Source organism: Vulpes lagopus, chromosome 17, assembly GCF_018345385.1.
Source record: "Vulpes lagopus strain Blue_001 chromosome 17, ASM1834538v1, whole genome shotgun sequence".
NCBI lineage: Eukaryota > Metazoa > Chordata > Mammalia > Carnivora > Canidae > Vulpes > Vulpes lagopus.
The window spans coordinates 23,714,675-23,736,730 of record NC_054840.1 but is presented as its reverse complement, the minus strand read 5'-3'; the positions used below and the strand labels follow the sequence as shown (position 1 = coordinate 23,736,730).

Here is a 22,056-nt window from a genome sequence, read left to right as displayed (position 1 = left end):
GGAAGCTCCAGGTAAAAGAAGCTCCCACCGGTTGGCAAAGCAGAGTCTGTGGAACACAGTGTCAGAGAACTGGTGCCTCTATTCCCGACCATGTCAAGACACAGCACCCACCTCAGTTTTGATGCCATGGCTCAATATTTTTCAAGATAAAGACTCTGTACATCCAACAAATGGACATCCTGGATAATGGTATAAATGCCCTCGAGCTCCACTGACATGTCAAAAGTAAGTAGCAGAGATGTCCTAGAGCTCCTCTGGTGTGTCAAAGATAAGGATCTTTTTGGAATTCAAAGACAACCCTCCAAAATTTTATTTTATTTTATTTTTTAAATATTTTATTTACTTATTTGTGAGAGACACAGAGAGACAGAGAGAGGCAGAGACACAGGCAGAAGGAGAAGCAGGCCCCATGTAGGGAGCCTGATGTGGGACTCGATCCCGGGTCTCCAGGATCGGACCCTGGGCTGAAGGCAGTGCTAAAACGCTGAGCCACTGGGGCTGCCCCCCCTCCAAAATTTTAAAAGGCAAGTAATCCAAACCCACTTACATCTTTGCTTCTTCTCTTGTTGCATATGTGACGTTGACAACGGCAGTTTCTGTGTCTGTGTTGACTAGGAAAGAAGCAAAAACTATACTGTCATAGGAACAAAAAAGCTGCCACCCTCTGGCTCAATGTAAACAGACTAACTTGAGAAAAGAATGAACAAAAAACTCATCAGTCTAACTGCACAGTTATCTGAATCTCTATCTTTATTCGCGTGCATTCATAGTAAATAGTAATCAACTGTATATGCACATTTGTAATCAATTGTATATACAACTCAAAGCTACATTTTCACTTATAAATACTATTGCATGTGCACATGTTTGTATTTTCATTTTAATGTCTATATAAAATTTAAGTAAATGTGCCATGATTTCTGGCTAACCATTCAATTGTTGACATATGGGTTATTCCCAATATCTGCTCTTCTAAGTAGTGTTGCAAAAAATCACCTTTATTGCAAACATCATTTGATTTGTGTTGTTTTATGAATTACTCTTTAGGCCAAAGTCGCGAAAGAAAAATAACTGGGTAACAGAACATAACGCTTAACGCATATTTTTCAGATTATTTTCTTAGAAGTATATATCAATTTATTGTACTACCGTCAAGGTATGAGTTTTAATGTTATGTTCTGCCTTTATTTTTAAATAACTGGATATATGAATAAAATAATAAAAGGTATTTTAATTCTTCATTCATTCTTAGAGTTGAATTAATATTTTTGTTTCCCTTTGACTGAACTCCATGACTGTGTGAGTTAAATCTAGTAATTGTATATAATAAAGAAAACTGACAATTATAACTTACTTGGCTGAAGGAGAGAACTCTAAGAGTGACTAAATACTAAACTCTTGTGAGCTGGCTTACTCTGGTTCATAACTGCGCTTGCCTCTTCTTCTAAAGTCAAAAGTTAAAAATAAATTCAAAAGGCAAGATAAAGCTTTCTCAATCCAAGCCAGTAAAGGTAACTCCCAAATCCCGGTTTTCCCAAAACAAGTAGCCATGACTAAATCAGATCCTCCCTTTAAAAAACTTGTAAGCTATTGGGGAGACTTGGAGTTAACAACAACAGGAAGTTAATGATAATTCAAGAAAACCATGATAAAGCCACTTTCCAAAGTAATAATAAAACCCTGTAGTGTAGGGATTCCTAATCCTAGATCCGTGTTAGGGCTTTAGGAATTCTATATAAACTCACACCCCCACCCCCACCCCGACCAAAGATTCAAATGTGTGGATATATGAATTCCTCTGGTTTATAATTTCCATAAGACTCTCAAAGAGGTTAAAGGCCACGGCTCAAAATACTGTGTATCCGATAACCTCTGAGTAGCTGCAGCCTTCACAGGGAAGGGATGTACAGTCTTCAGAAAGGAGATGCCCCTGAGATTTACATGTCATAAATGCTGAGCCCAGCCTGGCTCTGCCCGGGAGTGTTCTTGCTGCCCTAATTCACACTTACCCAGAGAAGTCCTCATAGTGCAAAACAGGGGATGAGCAGCCCACAACCGTCCTCTCTCAGTGCTGACACACAGAATGTACAGAGGGTTCCTATTTGCTGCTTTCTAGTGCTCCAGATGAGGCTGTCGACTCCCAGAAAGGGAGAAAGGGTTTGGACCTCCTGAATAAATCTATCCACTAGGATGCTCAGATTCTCAGATTCTGTTCTCACTTCTTAGTCATATTCTCTGTTATTCAAAGACACTTGTCTTCAGGAAATCAGACAGTTCTGTGATTCTGGAAAGAACTGAGCTCCATTCAAATAATTTATTTCGCTGGACATAAAAACTCTAAAAAGTTTCTTAAAACTCTACTGAAAATGTTTTCCTGCTGAATCAGGAATCACCTATGAAACAAAACAAAACAGAAAACCCAACACTTCTATCCTGTAGTTGTGAGGCAGCTGGAAACTGGGTGGTCTCCAGGGCACAGGTGCGCTAGGAGTTGTAAACCGCCCTGGGGACCTGAAATAATTCTTCCTTGCATGGCATTGTCCTGAATTTATAACATGGTCTTAGCTAGTAACTTTTACAGGTTCATGTCTGTGAGGCCATCTTGCCTACTACCATCCAATCCTTATTAGAATGTCTTCTTTTCCATGTTGAGGGAAATAACAAGAACTGAGAAATAGAATCCTTGTAAATCATGTCTTCTTTCTGAGCTCTCTCCCTTCACCTTTGGGCATGGGCAGTCAGCAGCATGAAATTGAATAATAATATTTTTAATATTCATGGAGTGGAGAACATCTGAATAATTACTACTTAAAAATGATTATTATACTGGCAGATAGAACAGATTGCATGTAAGAAAATGGGTTCTCTGTGATTAGTTCCAAGTGAACCTTAGCCTTGAGATCATACAGGACTCCACTGCCTACAAATATTTATACAGTTTCTCTCTGGGTGCCACAACTATTTAGTGATACAGAAAGAAGTAGACATTATTCTCCCCATTTTATACAGGTGGAAACTCAGTCAGTGAGGGTAAGTGACTTTTCCAAGGGCTCACAGTCAGTAAATGACCTGATTCACATTCTTCTTTATTGCATGTTACTGCCTGTTACATCAGGCCAAAGAAAAATTATCTTTATTGCATGTTATTGCCTGTCATATCAGGAGCCTAGAATCTACTTTTCTGGGACTCTTACAGAGCTACATAAGATATCAGCTTCTTTAAAAAAAGTATCTTTTTTTTTTTTTTTAATCATAGCATTTCATGTTTTAGATGATAAAAGTGAGAGCGGCAGAAAAAAGATTATATATTTTCTGTGGATTTCCAAAACTTCCTAAATCTGTGGCTCTCAAACTTGAGTACACACAAAAATCACTTGGGGGTGCTTGTTTAAAATAGAGATTCATGAACTTTTGCCCCAAAGAGTCTTACTTTGTAGGTCTATGGTGAGCCCCAGGGATCTGCATTTTCATAAGTATCATGGGCGCTTCTGCTGTAGGAGTCCTCTTCCTTGAGAAACACTCAATCTAAGATATTAGGGATCTGTTGTTCTTAGCCAGGAAGAGGAAAACTGTAACAACGTAAATTCAATTACTTCCAAGTGAATTAAGCTTACCTCAGCTTGATAGTGTTTTGTCTGCACATTAACAGAGTATTAAAAAACCAACCTGTAAGTCATATTCCTTAAAAAAACAAATTATACAGATATGGATAAAAAGATTTGACTATCTCTCATACGCAGAGGAAACCTGTTTAAAAGGAATTTGAATTTACTATTTCTCTTTGGAGTTGACCCAGCCTATAAGAAATAACATAATAACCCCCCTCAAAATTCAAGAGGCTAATTTCCTCACTTATTACCTTGTTCTACATTCTCCACTGTCCCATACTGAGCCAAAAGTCCATCCAGCACCTGAAATTTAAAAAAAGCTTCAATGTCAGAATGGGAAGACAAGATCACACACACACACACACACACACACACACACATACACAAATGGTTTAGTGATATTTTCCAACAAATGAAATAAAACAAAGTAAGGATAGTTATAGGAATAATCTAAATAAATTGATACCTCAGGTCTTCCAACAAAACAGAACTGAATAAATATATGGGACTTGTATTTGCTTATTGGCTCTCAAGTAATCTGTTCACTGGGGTAACACAGCAGGATTTCAGTCTTAGTAAATGTTAACAATCACATTCATCGTGATGGTTGGAACACATTGCTTTTGAAATGACAAGGAGAATAAAATACAAGGCTCATTTGTCCTTCTTGGAAGTTTTAATCATTCTTCCTTCTGTTTTTCTCTAGGGATCTCCTTATTTTACAAAGCAATGGGATATATATATTTGAACTGTTTCATAATAAAGGTTTTTTTTTTTAAGTAATAAAAATGTCAGACAAAACATTGTTTCCTTTAAGGCTGTTTTGATTTTGTTTCATTTGGAAAGAAACATTGGGGCAGTTTGTTTTTAAATAGTGCAATAAAGCTACTCCTTGAATTTTATCTTTTTAAATTTTAAGGTTGCTATTTTATAAGTTTTATAACTCTGAAACTATATCTTAACTACTATTCACAGCAAAACTAATTCAAAATAAACAAAAACCTAGTCTAACACCCTTCTATTTTTACTGGGTTTCCACTGATTTTTTTTCCAAAATCATAATTTGGAAAAGTAAAAATCTTTTACAAAATCGTGAGATAAAAATCACAAACCAGGTATACATTTAGTTTCAGAGTTTTTTGCTGCTTGGTGCTGGAGAAGACAGAACAGGAGGGCTCAAAGCATACATCTTGCCCAACAAAAGGGACAAACCCTAAAGTTATGGCAGATCACATACTTTAGGATACTGAAAAAGGAAGAGAGAAAACTCTGGGGCCTTGTGGGAAAGGACTTGAGGACCTCTAATTCCTCAGGGAACTAACAGAGGGAGAGATGTTTTGTTGGCCTATTATAAAGTAAGGTGAGGATAGAGAGCAGGAAGACAGTAAATATGCAGGTGACAATGGCTTACCTCCCACTGCAGGTGAGGAGGGATGTTTCGGATCTGAATTTTTCTGCTCCTGTCAAAATGAAAGCTCAGACTGTAACACTTTCTCCAGGACACGGACTTCAGCAAATAATAAAAACAGGTTTAAGACCAGAGTTTGAGTTCACTTCTCACTGTATTTACTGAGGCATCAGCAAGAGATTCCAGCTGTGACTCGTAAGCATCGTTTTAAGGGTTTCAGTTACTTTGGGGAAAAAAGTGAAGAAAAAAACCTAAGAAGTCTGAATATGGTTAAAAAAAATGTTTAAATGCAGACATGCCTTTCCAATTTCTTGCCAAAGAAGTTAGAATTTAAATTCCCATATAGATTCTAATTACAAAATTTTAACTTCCTCCCCAAAATATATGGTCCTGCAACTGACCCTACCCCAAAAGAGACCTCAGCTCAAATATGACAGTTGAACTCACATATATAGTGGATTTAAACAAGATCAGATTTAGCTCACCCCTTACCTAATACAAAACTTCCTTTCAAAAATTACTTTTTATCTTTAAATAAGTAATACACTATTAAAAAATTAGAACACCATAAAAAGGCATATGTTTATATGCACCTCCTTCCCTCACCAGAAATAAACACTTTTACTTATTGCTCATGTATCCTTCAGTTTCTTTACGCAAATAATAGCGAATACAAATTCTTATTTCTCCTCTTTTCTTACACAAATATTTGGATATTAATTGTAGAAACAAGCTCTCTGTATGCTGGTTTTTTGTTTTGTTTTTTTCCACCTTAACAGTAACATCCTGGAGATCTTCCCAAGTTGGCAGATAGAGAGCATCCTCATTCTATTTTGTGTTACCTGGATGTACCAAAGTCCATCATCTTCTGTTGATGGACTTTTGGGCCTTCTCCTGCCTTTCTAGTCAGAGGATTTTTCTGTTTTGCTGAGACATCCTGCTGGTCTGATAATTTTGAGTTAGATTGTTTCTTTTTTTTAATGTAAACATTAAAGTTACGTGGAAAAAAAGAATAGGATAAGAATTTTTTTTTCTATCTTTTAAGAACATGTTAGATTCTGGAAGGAAAACAGAGCAGCATTTAAATATTAGAGAGGTTATTTTAATGGATGGACTTGACATTCAATTCCCCTAAATATCCACTTGAGGGTGTTGCAAGAGAAAGGGTATGATGGCCAAAGTACCTGCCATTACTTGTTCTTTCCTTCTGGTATCAGAGGTACCAAATAGTGGCAACACACAGCCACATCTTTTTTCATGCCTTTAATTTTGGCAATAGCTCCAGAAAAAAATGTTACAATTCATGCAGAGAGGAAAAGAGAGAGGAAACATGGAAACAAACAATGAAGTAAATCAGGGGCTCCAGTTTTCTCAGATTGTTTTTTTATTGAATGCAAGGAGGGGCCATCCTAGATCCTATACAGTATTTCTATTTTATTTTTAAGAATGAGAAGGCATTTGTGCTTTACTACAGGCCTCCTTCAATGACAATACAAGCCAGTCTATAGAACCTTTCATCTTGTCTCAGGATAGGAAGGAGGAAAAAGAACCAAGAACTAATTTTTACCTCTATGCTATGAAGCCTTTTTCCTGACACTGCCTTTGGCAATAGTTCATAATAAAACTGCTGACACCATCCCATGTAGAGGCTACATGGAATGTTCCACTGAAGATGTCACAAGCCTAGCTATTTATAGAAAAGGCATCAGAATTTGCAAGAAATTGAATATTTCTAAAGAAAAATACTTTTATCTCCAAATATAAACATTGATTCTAAATGCTAACTAAGAATTTACTGGTATAAGTCTTATTGGAAGAAACCCATGTATGAACACAAAGTTTTGGAAAAAAGATAGCTACTATAGCATTGTTTGTTATGACAAAGACTGCAAATAATCTAAAATCTACCAACAGGGCAAGAATAAATAAATCATCAGATAGTCACAAGATGGAACATTATACAGCTGTACAAATGAATGAAGTAGGGATGCCTGGCTGTCTCAGTCAGTAGAGCATCCAACTCTCGATCTCGGGGTTGAAAGTTTGGGTGTAGAGATTACTTAAAGAAATGAAGTAAACACGTGGACATGGTCATTAGGAAACTCTCCAAGGCATGCTGTTATAAGAAGAGAGCTAATTATACATTAGGCTGACCCTGTTTTTTAAGTGCTCTATACAGACTACATGTTATTCAATGTGTGTGCTTTGCAAATACATTAAAAAGGTAGCTACAAGAGGTTGGTGGAAGGGGGAATAAATACACTTATTTTAGCTACCTCTGTCATTTTTTTTAAATGAGAATGTATTCATGTCTTACTTGCTTTAAAAAATTAACAATTAAAATTCTTACTAAGGCTACTTTAATGAATACACAAGATTTATTTTTGAAAAGTACGCTAGAATCTACTAAAAAAAAAGAACAACAACAACAACAAAACAAACACCTGACTTCCTCCATAATTAGGTTAGGTATTCTTGAAATCTTATTTAACAAAATATTTATTTAGCCAACTCTGTTTCTAATGTATAAGCTGTCAAACTCTGCCCAGGTGCAGATTACCCCAAATCCTAACTAAATGGGTCCAAAATAATAATGCTTCCCTGTAACATCTCATGTAAGAGAATGCACATCAAGCAATTAGTTCAGTAACTGCAATGTTTGTTAAGCAGGATGCCAGGAGAAATAGTCTCTAAAAAAATTGGTGTGTGGCATCTCTAATTTTAGATCAGTATGGAAAGGAAGAAAACAAACAGAACTAAAAAAGGATATCACTACAGGAGAAACAATTAAAACGATCCTTGGATCACTGGGAAGATTATCCTGAGCGATTATCTTTCAGGATCAGGATCAATCAGGACCTGGGAATTCTGCTAACTTCCAAGGCACCATCTGGATGCTATGCCTCCTTCTGGGGATCCTCGGATGCCCATTTCCTTCTTACCAGAGACTTCCACATGCCCTTCAAATCCCACTCCCACATGCAGAGGCTTCCAAGGTATCTCCAGGCAGAACGGTCCCCTCTGCATCCTTCAGTTTTTGTAACAGTTCACTCTGCTATAATTATTTATCTGCTGGGGCTGTCCTGATCCCCCATGAACCCTCTGCTAGATAGTAATTTCCTCAAGGACAGTCTCCTGGTGTACTAGTCTCCTGTCCAGCACAGGGCCAAGTATCTAGTATAAAAGGAGAGCATGGCACCCCATGGACTCGGAAAAGCATTCCCATTGCTGGCTGTAGCCTGCCTATGATGTGGATCCCCTGACCCCACCCCAGAAGGCCAACTCTTTATTTCTCCATTGTCAGGTAGTCAAGAGAAGAGGGAGGAGTTCTTGTCCCTCTTTCCTTTAGAAAAGAAACAGTGTTAGGCTCAGTTTCAACCAACAAATGTATATCTTTTTCTCTCTGAAATCCCTAAAAGTGTGCCCTGCTTTATAAAGCCAAACTTATACAGTAACTCAGGAAAGGGACTGGTTTTAAGAAAATATTTTGTTCCTTAAAAAAAAGGGAATAATCTCACAGTTCCTTTATTAAAACAAAACAAAACAACCCCCCCCCCAAAAAAAAAACCAAAAAAACAAGCTTCTCTAAATATACGTAATGACATTTCTCATCCTCACTGCCCAGAAGCATTAGAGCAGTCTCCTAGTTGGCCCATTTTCTGACTGTACTCCCTCCTTGGCTGCCAGTGACTCTCTAAAACACAAGTATGGCTGGTTACTCCTATCTTTTTTGATTCCCTGTCACCACATCCAAATTTTCTTTCATGACCCTGTTACTATCTTCCTCATCTCTACCTTGCCAACACCAAACTACCCAAACTTTGTGCACTTATCCCTTCATCAAAAGTAATTTGTTACACTTGCAGTTTATATGCAAGGTATCTGAGGTACAGATACCTCACTGTATTACAGTTTACATAATGTTTTCAGGGTCATCCATGTTGTAGTATGTATCAAAATTTTACGCTGTGCATTGTTTTTTTAAATTCAATTTGCCAACATATATCACCCAGTGTTCATCACATCACGTGCCCTCCTTAGTGCCTGTCACCCAGTTACCCACCTTCTTCTGCTGCAACTATCAGTTTGTTTCCCAGAATCAGGAATCTCTCATGGTTGGTCTTCCTCTCTAATTTTTCCTCACTCAGTTTCCCCCTCCCCCTTCCCTATGGTCTCTTTCATGATTTCTAATATTCCACATATGACTGAAACCATATGATAATTGACTTTCTCCAACTGACTTATTTTACTCAGCATAATACCCTCCAGTTCCATCCACATCGATGTAAATGGTAAGCATTCACCCTTTCTGATGGCTGAGTAATATTCCATTGTATATATGGTATATGGAGCTTTTTTTTTTCTTAAAGATTTTATTTATTCATTCATGAGAGACACACAGAGAGAGGCAGAGACATAGGCAGAGGGAGAAGCAGGCTCCCTGTGGGGAGTAATACGTGGAACTCGATCCCAGGACTCCGGGATCATGACCTGAGCCAAAGGCAGATGCTCAACCACTGAGCCACCCAGGCGTCCCTATATGGAGCTTTTCAGCATCTAAGTGCCTCAGAATACTTCTTATATTATCTTAGTACTGTAGATGCCCAGAGGAAATAGAAAGTTCCAACTTAAGTGAATTTCAGATAAACTAGATGTCCATTGTTAGGAGTTTCAATTACCTGGCAGAAATTACTTCGTATGGTAGAATCTGTAGCTTAAAATAAGTGGCCAACCATTTGGGGAAATACAATCATATTTAATTGTCATGGAATTTCTGTGATTCTGAAGAATCATTTTACCTGTATTCAGAAAAAAAAAAAGAAAGAAGTAAAATACGTGTTTGCATGTGTGGAGGACGATGGCACAGTTTTTCAGGCATATGGTAATTAGCCACAAGTCTGATCAGCCACCTTGGAAACTCTAGTCCAAACCCTGACCATGATGAGGGCTTGAGCGGAGAACAAAATTAACAACTTGTGGGACTGTAGCTCATAAGATCCCAGGTTCCATTTGTAAGTCAGGCTGTCTAGGGACTGGAGGATCCCAGGTGAAGTGTGGACCAGAGAGGCAATCTAGGAGTAAAGAGGGTCCCTATGAAAGAGTCCTTTGGGGTTCAATGAGGGAGTCTACCTAGCTAGGTCCCATCTGTTTCAAAAGCAATTCTGGGTATCATCAGATGACACACAGTCCTCTCAGTGGAGGGAAATTAGAGCACCACAGAACGTGCATTATGTCTAAAGAGTGGCAAGTATGTTAATCAACTCCAAGGACTGCGGTAGAGCCAAGACTAAAACCGCCATGGTTCTTGTGTTGTCCTCCCCCACCAGTGTTACAGTCAGATTCCACTGTATCCCATGCACTCATTAGTATGGGTCTAAAACTTATACTTAAAACGTCTGACAGTCTGTAGAAGGGATAGTCTGCGCTAAATTGAACTAGGACCTACGGCTGCTCAGGGAAGTAAATGGATAACCAAGTCCAATCTTCTAGCCAACTGTCACTTAAATCCTCCCCTCAACTCCCTCCCTCTCTCTCTCTCTCTCTCTCTCTCTCACACACACACACACACACACACACACACAGAGGTGGTGCACAGAAAATGATTAGGAGTCAACTAAACAAATTGTTTAGTTACTTTCTTTGATACAAAATTATTAAGAACAATTGCCTTTGCTTCTATGGGATCTAAAATAAATTTATTATAAGTTATTAGAAAACCTAACGCTTTCAATATATAAACTGCTGAAAAATGAACAAAAAGAGGTTTTGGGATTTTTTTTAAGAAGAAAAATTATGTGATCAAAGTCTTTGTGAATATTAGTGGTACTATGGGGTCAAATCATGAATCAGATATTATTGTGGTGACCTACTGCAAAAGGTTTTGAGCCAGCAGAACTGCAGTTACAAACCTGGTAACATCTTGGCTCTATAAACTCACGTCCACAAACCATAAATTCCCCAGCAACCCTAACATGCTCATGCTTCCTGAACATTCAAGGTCAGGAGCTCATGAATGTCCACTGCTTGAATGTGACAGAAAAGACAGTAGTGAATATGATTAAGCAGCAGCCTGAGACTCTGTAACTTATTTAATCTTCTATACCCTCTCAGTCTACCAGCTTATAAAAAAGGCCTTAACTTTTAAGAAGTTGCTAACGCAATTCCAGATTTCCCTTTTGAGGAAAACACCAGGATTCTTAATTGTTGCTGAAAGAGGGAGAAAGGGGAAGAAAAAAATCAATGGGATGATTTATGATAATTAGATATTCAGGATTAGACTGGCCAGACTGCTACTCCTGGGCAAGATGGTGAAGTAATTCCCCTATTGGAAAGGGGTACAGTGAGTATAATTTGCATGAAAAGACCATTAAGTTTCATTTCAACTGCAGGATTCTACAAAACCTTTGGAACTGTATGGTTAAAATAATCTCGTGTTAAAAGGAATCAGTATGGGGGTGCCTGGCTGGCTTGGTTGGTGGAACAAGCAACTCTTGATCGTGGGGTTGTGGGTTCATGCCCGAAGTTGGGTGTAGAGATCTCTCAAAAATAAAATCTTAAAAAAAAAAAGCAATTAGCATGCTTGACTTTGTAGACTGAAACAACCATATATTGCTCTAGCAAAGAAGATAACCAGAATTCTCAGAGATTCAATATTTTAGCTTTTTAAAAAGGAAGTGTCTAACACTTTCTCTTCTTCTATTCATATTCAGTTTTTGGCAAAGGGACTCATTTTACCAGAATAGTGGTACACAGGAGAAGTATTTGAATGAAGGAAGACAAAAAAATCTAGTTATTTGGGGAAAAATTAACATTTTTCTTTGCCAAAAACTTCTTTAGGAAGTTAAAAAAAAAAACAAAAGACAAAGAAATGCATACAGGAAAACTGTGACCATTCTTATCAAGGTCTGTATACAATTCCCTATAGAGAATACCAACTTTCCCAATCTACCATCTCTCTCAATTCATTTTGTGACCTGACAAAGGAATAGTTTTAGCTCTAGTTTTACCAGAACTTCTCCATGTGCTTTACTGAACACTATTTCCTCCCTATCCAAGTTATTTTATTTAATGAAGTCTAATAAAGTTTTCAGAGGTTCACCCAAAACATTCATCAGTGTTTTTACCAGACCGCTTCTCCAAACCACCATTATGACTTACATTAATGTATGCTAAGCATCTCATTTAAGCCTTACCACTCGCACATGAAATAGGCATTGTTCACCTCAATTTTCAGATAAGTAAACTGAGAAGCTGATGAGTCCTCTGCATACATCTCACAGGTAGGGAGTGGTATTCTTGATTTGTGCTCAGCAATTTGAATCTTTGTTCTTAAAATGTCACTCTGAAATCGTCACTTCCCCAATAACAAATTTACACTTCATATGTATATTTCAGTTCAATGAATTTTGGACAAGATGTGCCCTATCAGGCAAATTCTAGGAAAATGGGTCTCATAAATGGACTTCTAGCCTTTCTCAAGGTCAACGTCATTATAGACTGACCAAAAACACCTCCTCTACGGAGGGTTGTTTTAAATACTTCACTTCACCATAGGGGCTCACTCTTTGCTCCTCAAAAAATTTTACTTACATATAAATGCCCTCTAGAGTGGGATAATAAAGGTATTACCTAGTCAATAACTTCACCAGGTCAGCTGACTCCTGACTGACAATCAGGCTCTCCTGGTGCAGGGTTGGGAGCTGTGCATACCTGCAAAGGCCTGGGGATGGGACTAATCTGCCTCACAGTTTTGCTTAGTACCACCGGCCTTAACCAGGGCTGTGCAGAGCCTCATGAGGCAAGATTAAGTTTGAGAACCCTCTTCCAAATACAGACTGCTCTGTGGGGAAAGGTGGAGTGGATCCCAGACACGCAGACGAAGTTCTCAGGAGGCTAGAGCATTTATGTGTGCCAAAGTACAAACAGGCATTTGGACTCAAGACAGGGAGATTTTGAGAGGGCAGGCTGAGTCTTTGTGAACTAGAAATCTGCAAACCAACTTCTAGCTTTTTAAGGTCTAAACAGAGTTAAGAACTGAAAGGATTTTCTTTAATGTTCTTATTCTGCTGTGATGAAGATTCCAGTTAACAAAACCAAATTGTTTCTACAGAAGTGATTAGTTACTCTTCACAAGGCCCTCAACTCATTATCTATAATTAAGACTTAACTAGGGTAAAAATACATATTTACATATCATAATTTGAGCCAAGATAAATGATACATATAAACACGATGCAACACAAGTTATAATCTGAGTATATAAATGTTTGCCTTGTGTGGTGTATGGTAAACACAAAATCATCTTTGTAAAGGCAAGGGGAGCCACATGCCTAGTCACCTACAACTGTGCCATCCTTCTTCCAGCATCTCTTCAACCCATTTTCAAATAATTGCTTTCTTTAGTTTTCCAAAGAGCACACAAATCTGTCCCCTTCCTTCCTTCCTACCTGGGCCTTTTTCATTTTTTGCCCTCCTCAGCCCAAGCAGTGTCTGGAACAGAGCAGGTGCTCAGCAATCAGCAAATTCACCAGAAGCATTTGTTGCTGACAGCTGGCTTCTTTTTCCTGGCTCACTCCATCCCATATTCTGTCTTCCAACTATAAGAACATGTGCTTATTGAAGACAGTGACTGGTCTTCAACCAAGCCAATTTATTTGACTCTAGTTTATGCTCATCAGCTCAATGCAATCAATGTTGACCAAAAAAGACAGGAGAAGATATTTCCTAGCACAGTAGCCTCTACATACATTCCCTGTGATTAGATATAGTGACTCATGTAAAGGTGGTGTTTTTCCCCTTAAGACAAGAAGCATATCAGCATGCCTTGACTTACTGAAGAAACAGTTTCACAATGAACACAAAAATTCAAGCCAAAAGCTGTGAGTCCACAATGTTTGGGAATGGATGATAAACCAACATTTTACTTGTGAAAAGAAGGAATTATTCCCACCAGTTATAAAACCTTGATCTTATTCATTACAGTCATGATGATGATTAAGAAAAATTAAATTAAATGGGGATCCCTGGGTGGCTCAGCGGTTTAGCGCCTGCCTTCGGCCCAGGGCATGATCCTGGAGTCCCGGGATCAAGTCCCACATTGGGCTCCCTGCATGGAGCCTGCTTCTCCCTCTGCCTGTGTCTCTGCCTCTCTCTCTTTCTCTCTGTGTCTCTCATAAATAAAAAAAATCTTAAAAAAAAAAAAAGAAAAATTAAATGCATCTCTACTACAGACCTAAATCTCAATAAGCAGGGTAGGAGAGGGTCGGCCAAATCACATACCCTCCCTCACAAAGGAACTCCTTTTCCTTGCTGTGCAAATCAAGTAGTATTCACCATCTCACACAAGAGTAACATCTCACCTATACTGGGGGTTGCAGTGGTGTAAACAACCCAAATGTTCTGACAGAAGATTAAATATAGGACATTTTATACGATTTTGGAGAAAAAGATTTTTTTTTTTTAAATTCATTTACTTATTTGAGAGAGAGAGAGAGAGAGCGCACAAGCAGGGGGGAAAGGGAGAAGCAGGATCTCCATCCAAGGACTCTGGGATCATGACCTGAGCCGAAGGCAGACACTTAACTGTCTGAGCCACCCAGGTGCCCCAAACAGGGTGATTTCTAAGATTAAACATAAAACTTTTCTAAATTTATTTAGCAAATGTGCACTAAACACCTCTTAAATAACAAGCATTTGTCTTAGGTTCTGGGGTATATCAGTAAACAAAACAAAAATGTCCTCATGCTGCTTATATTCTAGGGAGTAAAAAAGACAGGATAATATTGACCTCAGCAACCCTTAGAATCCTAATTTCAACAAAACAAAGTGCTTCAGAGTTAGTGCCTTGATCTTAATTAAATATTCAAGGAAAAAGGCTATCCCTGTTTTTTGCTAGCCTAAATATTTTATTTTTTATTATTATTTTTTTAGCTTAAATATTTTAGCTAGAAGCGAACCAAATATCTTTAAACACCTATTTCTGCACAGTATTCTTATAATGTAATTGCAGCTAGTGAATAGCACCATAGAGTCCCTGCTTCCAAGTGCCGTGGGGAAATTAAGGTTGGGGCAAATACTTTTGTAACAGCAGTGGAAAATGTGAACTGCCACAGAGAGGTTTTAGAGAAGCTTTACTCCCTACCCAAGGCCTGTACCTGGCCCTAGACCCCCTAAAGCTTTTTCTGCGATACAAAGGGGGGTACTCTGGAGAAAATGAAAAAGATCATGGGAGTGATGCCTGGGGTGGCTCAGTGGCTGAGCATCTGCCTTTGGCTCAGGTCATGATCCCGGGGTCCTGGGATCGAGTCCTGCATCGGGCTCCCCACAGGGAGCCTGTTTCTCCCTCTGCCTATGTCTCTGCCTCTCTCTCTCATGAATAAATAAATAAAATCTTTAAAACAAAAAAAGATCATGAGAAAGTTATTTATCAAAATTGGGAAAGGAATCAGACAAACTTTTCACACAACGTCAATGAAAAGATAAAAGCAAGGTCACAGGATGCAAAGAAAACAAAAGCAGTGACCAACTGGTATCTCATAAAGTGCGATGGAAAAAAAAAAAGAGGAAAATCACTAGCTCTTAATGTTACATGTTTGAATACTACATAATTAGCTTTTTAAAAAGATTTTATTTATTTATTTTAAAGCAATAGCGAGCACGGGAGAGGAGTGGGGGCAGGAGGAGAGAGACAGAGACTCAGAATCTCAAGCAGACTCCCTGCTGAGCATGGAGGCCCAACACAGAGCTCACTCTCACAACCCTGAAACCATGAAATTAACTGAAATCAAGAGTCCAATCACCTGACCAACTAAGCCACTCAGGCATCCCACAATTCACTCTTTAAAGCCTCAACAGTCAACTTTAAAACCATACGAATGAATCAGAGAGAATACACAAATTGTTCTTATTTTAAAATGGATTCATCATCCAGGGGCAACTGGGTGGCACAGTCAGTTAAGCAGCTGACTCTTGGTTTTAGCTCAGATCATGACCTCAGGGTTGTGAGATCGAGCCCCATGTCGGCTCTGCACTCAGTGCAGAGTTTGCTTAAGACTCTCTCCCTCTCTCCCTTTCCACTCCCATCCCCATGCTCTCTTTCTCTTTCTCCCAAATAAATATTTTTTAAAAAATAATTCATCATCTTAATGAGGATTCATTTTATGATCCCTTCACATCAATTCTAAAATGAAGTAAATAGGGAGAGAACTTCAAATAAGCAAATTTTATTTATAACCAATTTTGGGAGACTAGACTTTTACACAGAGAAATTTTCCCAGGGGTACTAAGAAAAATGCAAGGTTCATGAACTGTATCCTTCTGCAACTATGCACATCCTATTCCTATAGCTGTACATCCACAGCTTCTAGCTTAGCGGCATGTACACAGCAGGCGTTCAATAAATTTGATGAATGAATCAATGTACATGACAGGGTTAACTTCTCTGGCACTTAAACACAGAATTCCTTCCAGCTGCTGATTCACACTCTTTTCTGAGTTCCCAGTCTTACAAAGACTGTAAACACAGCATCTGTCTCAATTGGTTCCTGACTTTTCATCACTTCCTCTTAGGCCAGCACCATTGGCTGGGTGGGCCACAGCATTATCCATCAATGGGAGTTGCAGAGAGATGTCAACTCCTGACTTTAATAAAGGTGAACAACCTACCTGGCTCAGCAGGTGGCTGCAAGAGGTCCTGCTACCAGTTTCAAATTCCTTTTCACATCTCTTTCCCTTTCTCCGGATGCAGCCCAGGGTTGCCCCATACTTCAGGATGTGGCTTCTTTCTTTGCCTGGAGCCAGGTCTCCAACAACATCATTGGGGGAGGGAGGAGAGTTCAGTGGGTGCCTTCCCCTCTGCTGTTCATAGAGTCCCAGTCTCCTTATTTTGTGATGAGCAACTGCCCTCTCCTCTTAATTGTTCCTGGCCAAATCCCAAGGGATTATGAGAGAGAAAGTACTCTGTAAACTGCAATGCACCCTACAAATGTGGGCAGTAGGATTATTTTGACAGATGCACAGCAACCTCAAACTGCGCTTGCATCTCTCATTCCCAGCTTTGGTTCTGATGTACCCAGGAGAGCTGGTTTTCCTATGAAATGTGAGTGAATCTGACATCATCTGATGAGTCACAACCATGTCATTCATTAGAAGACATTGCATGGAGCCAGCAGGGAACCAGGGAAGAAGCCACTGAAGGTTTACAGAGTCACCTGAGGAGTCAGGCTAAAAATCCATTTCAGGATAATTTTAGAATCTGAGGAGTACAACTCACAAACTGAAGGATTACTCTTCTTCATTTATTTTATTTTTTTAAAGATTATTTATTTATTTGTGAGAGAGAGAGAGAGAGAGCACGCGCGCACGAGCAAGCAAGCAAGAGTACACAAGCAGGGGGAGCAGCAGAGGAAGAGGGACTAGCAGGCTCTCTGCTGAGCAGGGAGTTTGACCTGTGGCTCAATCCCAGGACCCCAGGATCATGACCTGAGCCAAAGACAGATGCTTAACGGACTGAACCACCCAGGTGCCCCTAAGCTTCTTCATTTAAGAGCACCTCAATTATTATGCTTAAATGAGAGTACTTTTGTTCCTTGGTGGGAAACAGAGAATTTATAATATTCAGTAGAAACTTGTGGAAATGCAAACACTTTATATACTAATGTCTGTAAGCAGAAGAAAAGGCCTTGATTTCTTAGAGAAATATTATTTAAGAAAAAATATAAATTTAAATATATTCCCTGGATTTTCCAACAGTGATTCTCCCCACCCCTAATAAAACATTTTGTTACCAAAGGCTACCATAATTTCAGCACAACAGATAAGTAGAGTGGAAGGTGTACCCAGCTGAGTTTCAATCTCGCTCCCTTTTGGACATGTCAGACAGATGTTTAGTCAGTCCTTTAACCTCTCTGGTTAATGCCTCAGACCTAGAGGCAGTTAGACAAGATGACAGACCAAATGCTTTCCCAAACTAAAATTTACTTCATTTTAGTAGCAAAACAAAACTGTCATAAAGGAGGGAAGGTAAGAAGCAGAAGAGGTATCTCCATGGACCTAAGCTACAGAGAACTGAGAAAACAAAAAACAAAAAACAAAAAAACAACCAACCCAATTCAGCAAAGTTTCCATTTTGTTTGGGTCATAATTTTTGAGAAACCAATATATAAGTTAGATGACAGAGTCCATGGTGTTTTATAATAGGATGGCTTACAATCCAAAAATAGTGGGTTTTGACTCTACTTGTATCATAACCCATCTCAACAGCCACAATTTCTCCCATTTATTCCCTATTCTATCTTATTAGAGAAGCTTTATGTTTATACTTTCACAACTGTCAGGGTTATTCTTGCACAATCTCTGATGTCTAGATTTTGAAGGTGTGATGTTACTTCATGAAATTTACTATGAATGGAGCGTATGGCACAGCTAAGCAGGAACTTGTCCACTTCCTATAGGTGTATGTAGGTCTTGGCATGGGCCTGTGAACAAGAAGACTATAATTGCTTCCAAGGAATTTCACTGATGTCATAAACCACCAGATCAAAGCTTATGTTTCCACTACATAGAAACAGCTCTGGTCCATAATTCAGATGTTGGTTAATTAGTGTTGTAGTGATACTCTACTTGTTATTGCAACTTTGATCTAAATAGTTCTGTAAAGCCCACATTCATATTTTTGAAGTAACATGCTATAACAGTAGGTGAGAAAAACTTAAGGCACAGCATATTTATTGGAAAAGCAGCAATGTTCAGCTTGATACCATTAGATAATTGTCTAAGGCTCTTTCTAGCAACAAGCGTCTAGGTAACAGGTGAGAGAGACTTCAAAGGCAGGAGCCAGAGGGTGGAAGGGTGTGGGGAGACACCAGGAGGAAAAGTGTTTATATTACAGAGTTCTTCCCAGTGACTTTTATACAGCAATTCTGTAGACTTCAGGAAATCTGAACATTTCTAGCTACCACTTAACTGGTTTCTTCCAGACGAATGTACTTTTTATTTATTTATTTTAAAGATTTTATTTATTTATTTGAGAGAGAGAGGGAGGGCACCAAGGGAGAGGGAGAAACAGACTCCCCACTGATCAGGGAGCCCAACATGCGGCCTTGTCCCAGGATCCTAGGATCAAGACCTAATCTGAAGGTAGCCACTTAACGGACCAAGCCAGCCAGGTGTCCCAAATACTATACCTTCTTTGCTCAAAGTTCAGAAGATACCAAAAGGTATAGAACAATTATCTGCTTTACATATCCTTCTGCCCTCTTGTTCTTGATATCTGTTTTTAAAAAATCATTATAAAGTATTCTATTCATAAGTATGTATGTATATATTCTTTCCCCTTACCCCCAAATAAAAATGTTAGTGCTCTGTATATGCTTTTTTTCACTTGGAGACTGTTTCATACACATACACAGAGTGTATTATTATTTTTGGTAAGTGCATAATATGCAATTTTATGAAAGTACCATAATTAATGTAACTGATCTCCTGATGGACATATATTTCTATTCTTTTGCTATTTCCAAACAACAAAAAAAATCCCAAAATGCTGTTATATCTACTAATCTACTAATTTTGCACATGTGTGACTGTATCTTGGAAGATGAGCCCCTAGAAATGGAATCACTGGATCAAAAGGCTTGCATTTATAATGTTAAAATACAAATATAACCTAATGTTGTTTCTCCACACATCTGAAAACAGTTACCAAATTTTTTATTTCTGCCTCTTCATACGTGAAAAGTACTGTTTTACTTGCATCTTAATTACAATGAGGTTGATGATTCTTCTTAATATGTTGAAGAAGATCCCTCACTTCACTCACCCTGGAAAACTTGACAGTTTTTTTTAAAGATTTATTTATCTATTGGTTGGGGGCAGACAGAGAGAATCTTCAAGCAGACTCCCTGCTAAGCACAGAGCCCCACGTGGGGCTTGATCCCATGACCCATGAGATCATGACTTGAGCCAAAACCAAGAGTTGGACACTTAACCAACTGAGCCATCCATGCACCCCAGAAACTTGACAGAATTCTTCCCTGCTTTTCTTCAGTATTCTAGGAGGTGACTTCTGGATTTGATTAACCTCACTCAATTTCATTTATTTGACAAACACTTGCTGAGCAATTACTATGCTGGACACCAGAAAGACATGTGAAAAGCCTGCCCTCTACCATAAGGGGCTCACAGTCTGGTTGGGAGGACACCCATGCAAGTAGTCAGTGAACCCTGGAGCCATGCTGCTACAAGACAGGCCTGTATCACGCTGGAGGGTGCCAGGGTAGAACCCAGCAAGAGCCCCCAGAGACACCTCAGCTAAGTCCTGAGCAGGAGACAGAGTGGGCCAGGTGAACAAAGGAAGGACTGAGAGTACAAAAGGCGTCCAAAAGCAAGGTCAAAAGTGGAGAAGGGTCTAGAAAGGCCTTCCAAGTCAAGGGAATGAGGTACACAAAAACATGATGGCCTCTTATTTAGTTTGAGAAAAGAATGCTTCCAGTGAAAGCCGAGAGAGCAGGCTAGAGAGGCTGGCAGGAACCAGATCAGGAAAAGCTTCCTATTTCCTGAGCTAAACCATGAAAATGTTAAACCTCTCATCAAGACCCAGAAAAGAAACATTAGGCCCTTTACAGGGCCAGTGAACACCAGGTGAAACACTGGAGACATATAAATATAGCCATCAGCTTTAACTTTCTTTGCAGAAACTGTTTTCTTCTTTCTTCTTGCAGACTTCCTTCCTCCAAGAAAAGAGCCGTGTGGCTTTGAAAATTTGGGTACGAGCATAATTCTACCCTTTCCTGTGGCCGTGTGCACACCACCATTGGGGAAGTATGCTGACCATTCCTCACTACTTCTTGACATGGGGCTGCCAGGTACATTTCACCCACAAATTAAGTGCCTCTTTATCTTATAATAAAAGCATCTCACCAACTACCATTGTAATATTCTTCTGTCTCCAGCAGGTATTTACCATACCTATTGAGAGTACAACAAATAAATCTATTAAAAATATTAAGAGCTTTTTAGGATAGTGAAAGGCATGATTAAATAACATGATTGATTTTTCTTAAACGAATGTGCTAGAACTTCTATTTTTTAAAAATCCATGTAAATAATGCCTCCATCAAAGTAATGCTCACAGAAGACTATTTACTTACTCCAATAACAGTTCTTCTGCCCAACATATTTTTGGATTTTTTAAAAAAGATTTTTATTTATTTATTCATGAGAGATACAGAGAGAGAGAGAGAGAGAGATAGAGAGAGAGAGAGAGAGAGAGAGAGAGAGAGAGAGAGAAAGGGGCGGGGGCAGAGACACAGAGGGAGAAACAGGCTCCATGCAGGGAGCTTGATGTGGGACTCGATCCCGGAACCCCAGGATCATGTCCTGGGCCAAAGGCAGGCACTAAACCACTGAGCCACCCAAGTGTCCCATTTTTGGATTTTTTAAATTAATATTTTCTTCAGCAGCTACCTAATAAACACTGACCTAGTGATTTGCCTTTGGTCTGTACTGCAATCTTACAAATGTGTTGTGTGTTGAATATGCCTCTTTTCCCTCCTCTTCCTCTTTCTATATTCAACAGAAGGAAAACAAAACTCAGAGCTCTCTCCTTGGGCCTCTGCTAACAGCACAGAGGACAGATCTCTGGGGAGTAGACTGCTTGATTTTGTAGGCCTCCTTAGATGCCAGACTGCTGGGCTGGCCACCATATCCATGTCACCAACCTATCCTCATAGGGGATTCACTTACTTTCCTTCAGGGAAGGTGGAGAGGAACAGCACCGAGGAGAACACCTTGGCTGTTTTGAGCATCCTAGTCTGGTTAAGGAGAGGGTATCTACTCAGGACCAGGCTGGTGCATGGGGAAGTCAATCCCATCAGTAAGGGCTGATCATCACGATGGGGGCGGGGGATGTTCTTCATTTCCAGGTATTGGCTGGTTAACATTAGGTGCCAGGATCTAAATTTCACCTTCACTGAGGGGAGGCTGCCTATCCTGGCAAGGTCAGTGCTCCCACAGCCTTCTTTGTTTCATTTATCACAACCC

General features: G+C 39.2%; 1 protein-coding gene across 2 annotated transcripts in view; it reads right to left on the bottom strand.

Moving 5' to 3' along the window:
• Window positions 1-22,056, bottom strand: part of IGF2BP2 (insulin like growth factor 2 mRNA binding protein 2) — a 154,216-nt gene that overhangs the window by 36,794 nt on the left and 95,366 nt on the right. For both annotated transcript variants that reach the window (XM_041731890.1, XM_041731891.1), the window contains exons 3-5: window positions 5,020-5,068; window positions 3,860-3,911; window positions 548-611 (exon numbers count right to left, since the gene is read on the bottom strand). In XM_041731890.1, coding sequence (XP_041587824.1) covers window positions 548-611; window positions 3,860-3,911; window positions 5,020-5,068 — 165 coding nt within the window. The remainder of the gene's footprint in view (window positions 1-547; window positions 612-3,859; window positions 3,912-5,019; window positions 5,069-22,056) is intronic.